Source organism: Phodopus roborovskii, unplaced genomic scaffold, assembly GCF_943737965.1.
Source record: "Phodopus roborovskii unplaced genomic scaffold, PHOROB, whole genome shotgun sequence".
Taxonomy (NCBI): Eukaryota; Metazoa; Chordata; class Mammalia; order Rodentia; family Cricetidae; genus Phodopus; species Phodopus roborovskii.
Genome location: NW_026125335.1, coordinates 135673 through 144922, shown reverse-complemented (window position 1 = coordinate 144922; position 9250 = coordinate 135673). Strand labels below are relative to the sequence as shown.

Genomic DNA, 9250 nt, shown 5'->3' with positions numbered 1-9250 from the left:
GAAGCCTACTTGGTCATGGTGGATGATTTCTCTGATGTATTCTTGAATTCAGTTTGCCAGTATTTTATTGAATATTTTCGCATCGATGTTCATCAGGGATATTGGTGTGTAGTTTTCTTTCTTAGTTATGCTTTTGTGAGGCTTGTGTACCAAGGTTATTGTGGTCTCATAAAAGAGTTTGGCAATGAACCTTCTGTTTCTATTTTGTGGAAGAATTTGAGTAGTAGTGGTATTAGTTCTTCCTTGAATGTCTGGTAGAATTCTGCACTGAATCCATCTGGCCCTGGCCCTGGCTTTCGATGACTGCTTCTATTTCATTATACAAGGTCTATTTAAGTTGTTTGTCTGTTCTTGATTTAATTTTGGTAAGTAATGGTTATCCTGAAATTTGTCCATTTCCTTTGAATTTTCAAGTTTTGTGGAATACAGATTTTCAAAGTATGACCTGAAAATTGTCTGGATTTCCTCTTTGTCCATTGTTATGTTCCCCTTTCATTTCTGATTTTGTTAATTTGCATGTTCTGTCTCTGCTTTTTCGTTAATTTGGATAAAGGTTTGTCTATCTTGTTGATTTTCTCAAAAAACCAACTCTTCGTTGCATTGATTTTTTTGTATGTTTTCCTGGTTTCTATTTTGTTGATTTCAGCCCTCAAGTTGATTATTTCCTGGCGTCTACTCCTATGGGGTGAGTTTGCTTCTCTCTGTTGTAAGGCTTTCAGTTGGGCTGTTAATTCTCTTATGTGACTATCCTCTGTTTTCTTCATATGGGCACTTAGTGCAATGAACTTCCCTTGTAGCACTGCTTTCAAGGTGTCCCATAAGTTTGGGTATGTTATGTCCTCATTCTCTTTGAATATTAGAAAGTCCTTAATTTCTTTCTTTATTTCTTCTCTGACTCAGGAGTGGTGCAATTGCACATTGTTCAGTTTCCATGAGTTTGCAGGGTTTCTGCTATTTGTGTTGTTGTTGAATTCCAATTTTAAAGCTTGGTGGTCTGATAAGGTACAGGGGACTATTCCTATTCTCTTGTATCTGTTGAGGTTTGTTATGTCACCTCGTATGAGGTCGATTTTAGAGAAGGTTCCATGTGGAGCAGAGAAGAAGGTATATTCTTTTGTCTTTGGATGGAATGTTCTATAGATGTCTGTTAACCCCAGTTGAGACATAACTTTTGTTAGTTCTTTTGTTTCTTTGTTGAGTTTCTGATTTGTGGTCCTGTCTAGTGTTGAGAGTGGTGTATTGAAGTCTCCCACTATAAGTGTGTGAGGTTTCATATGAGCTTTGAGTTTTAGTAGTGTTTCTTTTACAAATGTGGGTGACTTTGTATTGGGCATAGATGTTCAGAACTGAGACTTTATGTTGATGGATTTCTCCTGCGATAAATACGAAATGACCATCTTCATCTCTTTTGATTAATTTTGGTTTGAAGTCTAACTTGTTAGATATTAGGATAGCCATGCCTGCTTGCTTCTTGGTACCATTTGATTGGAAAGTCTTTTCCCAATCCTTTACCCTGAGGTAATGTCTATCTTTGAAGCTTAGATGTGTTTCTTACATGCAACAGAAGGATGGATTGTGTCTTCATATCCATTCTGTTAGCCTGTGTCTTTTTTTTTTTTTTTTTTAAATTTATTTTATGTAACAAAGTCCATTTAAATGAAAACAAACATTTATAAACAATATTTGGGAATTTGGGCGTTGTTCTTTCCAAACCTTTCCTGCTGGTAAGGGGCGCTGTCATGGGGGATTCGAAGAAGATTTAGAAATCCTGACTGTAGTCTGTAAGGCTGCTTTGTCCAGCTGTTTTGAATGTAGGATCACCTGGTACTCTGTTTCAGGTGGTCTGGTTTGATCAAACCACATTAGTCTGGAAGGAATCCACATCTTTTCATTTTCTGTTAGCCTGTGTCTTTTTATAGGTGAGTTAAGACCATTAATGTTGAGGGTGAGTAAGGACCATTGATTGTTGATGCTTGTTTGTTTAGGTTTGCTGTTGGCAGTGGTATTGTGAATATATTTGTTCTGCTTTACCCTTGGTTTCTGGTGTAGTTGGATTATCTGTTGCCTACATTTTTGTGGGCATAGTTACCTTCCTTGGGTTAGAGTTTTCCTTCCAATACTTTCTGTAGGGCTGGATTTGTAGATATGTATTGGGAAAGTCTGGTTTTGTCATTAAATATCTTGTTTTCTCCATCTATAGTGATTGAGAGTTTTGCTGGTATAGTATCCTGGGCTGGCATCCGTGGTCTCTTAATACTTGTAGAACATCTATCCAGGACCTTCTGGCCTTGAGGGTTTCCATGGAGAAGTCAGGTATAATTTTGATAGGTCTGCCTTTATATGTTACCTGTCCTTTTTCCTTCGCTGCTCTTAATATTCTTTCTTTATTCTGTATGCTAAATGTTTTGATTATTATATGTCGAGGGGTCTTTTTTTCTTTGGTCCAGCCTATTTGTGCAAAACACACATTCTTTTAGAAATGGGGTAAGACCCATATATCAGAACATTTGTCATTTGAACCACTTCTAAGTATATAAGTCAGCATCATTTATTTATGTAGTGTCACAGTGTTGCTTAGCCAAAGGACTTCCTAGTTCTAAAACATTCTCAGTATCCCAAAGAGAACTCAATATCTTTTAGTCTCTCTCACAGACTGAAATCTTGACCCCTTCCTCCAGCTACTCCCACTACTAATTTTTTAGTTTCTATGAATTTACCCTCATTTGTCACAAAAGCACTTTCCTGTCACATGTTGCCCTTCATTCATGATTTTCCAACTTAGGATAACTATTCTGAGGTTCACACATGTGTTGCATGTATTAAAGCTTTCTGTAGATTAACTGTAGTCTTCCCCTTACCTCATATTTAGGAAAGAAGTAGAGATTGTTATTTCAGTATATTAGATATAATGGGAGACACAAGTCCATGACTTTCCCCCTAACAATTCTAGCTTCCCAGGAGTCTTTATGAGAAGGTCAGTATTTTATATAGACAAAAAAATGTGATTCCAGATAAAGACAGCTAGTGTTTGAATCAGTATTCAAAGCAGTGGCTACTAGTATAAGGAAGAAAAATAAAGGGCAATTTCTTTATTTCTTCTCTGGGAAGATGTGTTGCATAAAACTATGAAGCCTGGACCGGGATTGCAAGATGGCGTCAATTGTGCCACTGAAGGAGAAGAAGCTCATAGAGGTTAAACTTGGAGAGTTGCCAAGCTGGATCTTGATGTGGAATTTCACCCCCAGTGGCATTGTGGGAGTCTTCCAGAGAGGTTACGATCGATATTACAACAAATACATCAATGTGCGGAAAGGCAGCATTTCGGGGATTAACATGGTGCTGGCAGCCTACGTGGTTTTCAGCTACTGCATTTCTTACAAGGAGCTCAAACATGAGCAGCGACGTAAGTACCACTGAAGAAGGGTCACTATGGATGGCACTGCACACCTGAGCATAACCACCTGTCCCACTCCCATCCATGAAGAATTTAACTGTGGCTGAACCTTCAAATCCTGACTAAGAACTAGTATCCAATAAAAGGTGACTGACTGACTGGTTAAAGAAACAAACAAACAAAAACAAACAAACAAACAAACAAACAAACAAAAAACCAAAAAAACTATGAAGCCTGTGGTGGTAAGGTGGCATAGTAGGTAAAGTTGCTGGAAACCAAACCAGACAGCCTGAGCCTGATCCTCAGGTCCACATGGTGGAAGGAGAGAACTGACTCCTGCAACTTGTCCTTTGACCACCACATGTGCATCATGGCGTTTACAAACTCACACACACACAGAATGAATGAATGAATGTAATGAGAAATAGAAAAAATATGAAGGGGATGGAGAGATGTGTCAGCATTTAGGAGTACATATCGCTTTTCCAGAGGAACTCAGTTTGATTCCTAGCACACACAGCGGTTCACTATCTGTAACTCATGTTCCAGATACCATGAGGTGCCCCTTCTTCCATCAGGCACCTGTTGTCTTTGGAACTACTGGGATACTAAAGTCCAGGTTGCTTTTGCTTTTTCCTTCTTTCCTTTCTTCCTTCCATTTAATTTTGTTTGTCTAAGGCAAGTCTGGATTCCATGAGAGCCTGTCTCAACCCAACGGGTCCAAGCTACACAACTGTCCCACATATGCAGAGAGCCTAAGTCAGTCCTATGCAGGCTCCCTGGTTGTCAGTTCAGGTTCTGTGAGTGTCTATAAAGCCCAGGTTAGTTGATTCTGTGGGTTTTCTTGTGATGTCTTTGACCTCTCTATCTCCCACAACCCTTCCCCCCCTCTCTTCATCAGGATTCCCAAGCTTAGCCTGATGTTTGGCTGTTGGTCTTTGCATCTGTCTCCATTAGTTGCTGGATGAAGCCTCTCTGATGACAATTGGGTTAGGTATTGATAGTGTTTGTCCTTCTGGATCTGGGTTACCTCCCTCAGGATGAATTTTTCTAGTTCTATCATTTGTCTGCAAATTTCCTGAAGTCATTTTTTTTTTAAACAGCCTGTATGTGATTTTTCAGTGCTCAAATTGATCATGTCAAAGAGTCAAGAAGCCCAGAGTTTTGGTGTAGCATACACGCCTAACAAACAATGATCAAAGTTTTTGTCTAGAGTAACTGATAAAAAAACAGATCAAGAGGTTCCTCCAGACTTCACTGTTGTCATTATTGTCAAGTCTAATTTAAAAGCAGTACAAAATGGACTCTTTCACAAGAACAAGCTTTGCAGTAATTAAAGTTGTTCAAAAATCAATTATATCTCCAATTAAACCTCAGTTTACAAGCTTTTGTAAAATTTAAAATAAAATGTTGTAGAGAAGTTGGAATGTATAGTTCAGTGGTATAACATTTGCCTAGCATATGTTAGACCATGGATTTCATCCACATAATGCCCCACCCCCAGCCACCGCACACACTACATACCATTGTTATGTCAGAGCCAAGAAAAAAAGGAGTGTCACTGGAAGCCCCTTTCCATGAGCACAGTGAGTCACATGGTTGGAGATGATGGTCTATGGAAATCACTGATTCTGTAGTCTCTCAGGTGATTTGGGGATGTTCTAGCTTCATGGGAAAGGCCGCCTGGGCTCCTTTCATAGGAATAGATGTTACAACCCCAAGAATCAGGTTCTGGAGGGGTCCTGGTCCACAGAGTCTCCATTTACCTGGCAAGTTTCTGTTGCTATTTCTTCATCCAGGGCCCATGGGTTAGAGCTTGGGCCAAGTGAGGCTGTGGAGGAACTGGGGGTAAATTAGTAGTCTAGTTGTTTGCTGCAGAGGGGGAAGGATCTGCTTGGGGTAGACTGGGCTGGTACCAGCTGTTTTTCTTCTTGTGTTGCCTCTTTACTCCGCACTTCAGTTTATGGAGTATTGTTGCCACTCTGAGGCACTCACCCTCCTCAGTGGCGAGCCCTTTGTGAGGGGTGAGCCAGCTCTCGACTACTTTACAAAATGTAGGATACTCTCCTAGGTCTGATTTGTGATAAGAGAATTCCCGATGACAGGGGTAGCTTTAGCCTTCACCATACGATCCAGTTGGTACTCTTAGTGCCCAGAGGTGGGGTCTTATTTTGGGGTCTGAGTAGTGGTGAGATGCCACGAGGGCATTGCACTGGCCTTTTCTTCCATCAAGCACCAGCTCTCTCTGAATCCATTGGGATACTAAAATCCAGGTTGCTTTTACTTTTTCCTTCTTTCCTTTCTTCCTTCCATTTAATTGTCTTTTGTGTGTAGGCATGTGCACATATGTGTGTGTGCACATGTGTGTGCGCAGAGGCCAGATGCTATAGAATAATCCTTCTGTACACTGTGTAAATTACACTGTGATTGGCTTAATAAGGAAGCTGACTGGCCAATAGTTTTACAGGATAAGATTAGGCAGGAAAACCAGACTATGGATACTGGGAAGAAGAAGGGAGGAGTCTTTGGAGTCAACAGGAAATAAAGAGGGAGCAAGACATGCTGGAGGACAGGTAAAGCCACGAGCCACATGGCAATGTGTAGATTAATTGAAATGGGTTAAGTTGTAAGACCTAGTTAGTAATAAGCCTGAGCTATCAACCAAGCATTTATAATTAATATTGAGTCTTGTGTCGGTTATTTGGGAAATGATGGGCAGAGATAAATGTTGATGTCATTCTTTAACACCCTCATTATTTTTTGACAGGGTCTCTAACTAGTTTGGAACTTGTGAGGTGGACTGTCCAGTGAGCCCCAGGAACCTGTTTCTGTATCCCCAGAGGAACAAGGTTCCTAGGGATTAAGCTCAGGCGTTCATGCTGCAAAGCAAACACTTCACAAACTGAGCTATCTGCCTAGCAGCTGGCTGCTTTTCCAATACTTAATTCAGAACAAAGTTCCGATATCACCATGCAGTGATGTTACGACTCCATCAACAGACAGATGTTAATGAGGAACATTGTCCAGATGCTGCCAATTAGCCAGGCTTCTGGGAAAAGTCCACCCAGAGATTTGGCTCTCTTGCTGCTGTCCAGCTGCCTGGGGCCCAAACTCAGCACTAAGAGGCTGCCAGGATCCAGCTACTCAGGAAACTGGGGTGCATTCCAGACCTCAGCCACTACTAAGAGTAGAGGCCACACTTTTAGGCACTACCACCCATCAGGGAGTGCTGGCTTCAGAGATTGTTTATCTAGGGCGTGCTGCTGATGGGCATTTGGGACAATGACAAATAAAGCTTCTCTGAATATCAAGTTGCATTCGCATGTGCATGCGTGTGCGTGTATGTGATGTCGGCTTAGGTGTCATTCTTCAATAGCCATCCACCTTGTTTTTTAGACTGAGTCTCTAATTGGCCTGAAGTTCACCAAATAGGCTAGGATGGCTCACCAGTGGGTTAGAGTCCTCCTGCCTCTGCCTCTCTAGGGCTGGGGATGGCTCACCAGTGGGCTATGGAGTCTTCTGGTCTTTGCCTCTTAGGGGCTGGTATAGCAAATGTGTGTCACCACATCTGGCTTTTCTTTTAACTTCTCATTTATTCTTTGTGTCTTTCACATCATGCATTTCCATCCCATTCATTTCCCCGTCCCTTTGTATTCACCCTCTGTCCTTGCAATCCCCCCAATAGAATACAATTTAAGAGAAAAAAGAAAAAAGGAAAGAAAAAAGTCTCATCATGGAAGCTGTAGTGTGACACAGTGAGTCACACTGTAGACCATTTAGTCCACACATATATGTCATTAGTCTGGGTTGGGGCTTCTGATTTTTGCTGAGCACTCACTGGGACTCCTCTTGGATATCCTGTTGTTGCTCTGTGGTGTAGAGATCCTACAGCTTTGGGTCTGAGGGTCAAGTCCCTTCATGTGCTCCAGCAACTAGATCATAGATAGAGTGGATGTTTGGGTGGGCCAACTCACAACCCTGGTTCTGGTCTTGGGTATGCAGGGTTGCTCAGCCACAGCTCTTCCCCCCTCTCACCACCAGGGTGAGCTCTATAGCATTGTCTCCTCCCCCCCCCCCACCCCCACCACTTGCAGCAATGAGCAAGGTGTGGGGCCAGATCTCCTGCTTTCCCACCCTCAGGGTAGGCTCTCCCACACTTGGACCATCAGGGCCAGCTCTATTGTATTGCCCAGAGGAGGTGCAGGGGCCACTCCCCAAATGTTGCAGCTGGTCAGGGCAGGGATAGTCCTCCAGCTTTTATGACCTCAGGACCATCTCTCCCAACCATCAGTGGTGTGGATAGATGGCGCTGGGCTGGAGAAGATGCCCTCTCCCTGCCCCCACCATATGACCATGGGGGGTGGTCAGATCTCTCAGCTCGGGACAGTTCACCTGTACCCCTGTCAATAGGATGAGCTCTGCTGTGCTGCTCAGGTGAGATACAGGGCCCGGTTTCCTGAGCCTTGCAGCTGGTGAAGGGGGCCCACCTGACTTTTTTACATGTGTAGTGAGTCAAGCACTTTACTCTCTGAACCGTCTTTCATTTCTCTAAGGTAAATCCCTCAGAACAGAAAAGCATGGAATATGATAACGTAGTTCAGGCTTTTGAAAAATTTGCCCAGATGTTTTCCGATGTGGCTTCACCACTCACATACTTACCAGTAGTGTACCAGATTTCAGGTCAGTTGCATCTCATCCTTGCCAGATCTTGAGAGGATAAAGATTTAAAGGCGTTTGCCATTTTGGTGAGTGCCTCATAGTATCCTGTGCAAAATCATAGAATTTGCATTCTCTTAAATGAATGGTAAAAATGTTCAGCATATATTTTGGTGAGCTTGTACATTTTCTTTATTGAAATATTATGGCAGTGTTTTGGCCCACTTAAAAAAATCACGTTGCTTGTCTTCTTATTGTTGAGGCTTGAGAGTTGTTTATATAATCTGGAAGCGGTATTTGCAAATATTTTTTAGTTTTCTGTAGGCTCTTTTTTCATCTCTCTACAGAGTTGTTCTCACTGAGAAAATGTTTTCAGTTTTGAAGAAGCCTTAATTGTCTTTGTGTTGTTGAGCTGTAATAGTTCTTTGCAGGTTCTAGTTGTAAATACATCCCTTTTTAAACACATGCTTTGTGAATCTATATGCAGTGTGTGTGTGTGTGTGTGTGTGTGTGTGTGTGTGTGTGTGTGTGTATACATGTACGTGGATGCCAGGGGTCAATGTTGAGTGTCCACTATAATCACTCTCTACTTTATCTCTTAACACACTGTCTCTCACTGAACCTCAAGCTTACCAATTTAGCTAGACTTACTGGCCAGCCGTCCTCCAGGATGTCCCTGTTTTTGCCTCTCTTGCACTGGGATTATAAGTGAGGACCACTGTACCTGGCTCTTGAGTGGGTTCTAGGAGACTGAACTGATGGCTTCATGCTTGCATGACACTCACTTTACAGACTGAGACAGCCCTCCAGCCCTCAGGTTTTTTTTATTAAGCTTCTGAGAATTTCATATAACTTTTGATTATATTCACCCTCCTCCTTCAGCTTCCCCGAGATCCACCCCTGTTTCCATACACAACTCACTCCATGCTTTCTCTTTTTTAATGTATCTATGTAGGAGTCTCTCTCTACCCTGCTCTTCTGGTGGGTGTAGGTGGGTCAGGAGTTTGATGTCTGCATCGCTGGATGATTCAAGCTCTCTTGGAGGTCTCTCCTCCAGCAGAGGGCAGGGGATGACATCCAAAGATGAGGCAAATGCGGCCTCAAGGTGGTCCTGCGTGGATAGGCGGGTCTGGTGTACTCAAAGCAGACCCAGGGAGTTCCATGGACTCTGGCCCAATGCTCACCCGGAGCAGTGGGCCA

General features: G+C 42.5%; 1 protein-coding gene across 1 annotated transcript; it reads left to right on the top strand.

The window, feature by feature from the left end:
* The first annotated feature begins 3142 nt into the window (after window positions 1–3142).
* Window positions 3143–3551, top strand: LOC127214223 (ATP synthase subunit f, mitochondrial). Its single transcript, XM_051174622.1, has one exon. The coding sequence runs from the start codon at window positions 3151–3153 to the stop codon at window positions 3415–3417; it is 267 nt and encodes an 88-aa protein (XP_051030579.1). The 5' UTR covers window positions 3143–3150; the 3' UTR covers window positions 3418–3551.
* The last annotated feature ends 5699 nt before the right edge of the window (window positions 3552–9250 follow it).

What these genes read in the sequence shown, in the direction of transcription:
- LOC127214223 (XM_051174622.1), top strand. Translation starts at nt 3,151, where the DNA reads ATGGCGTCAATTGTGCCACTGAAGGAGAAGAAGCTCATAGAGGTTAAA.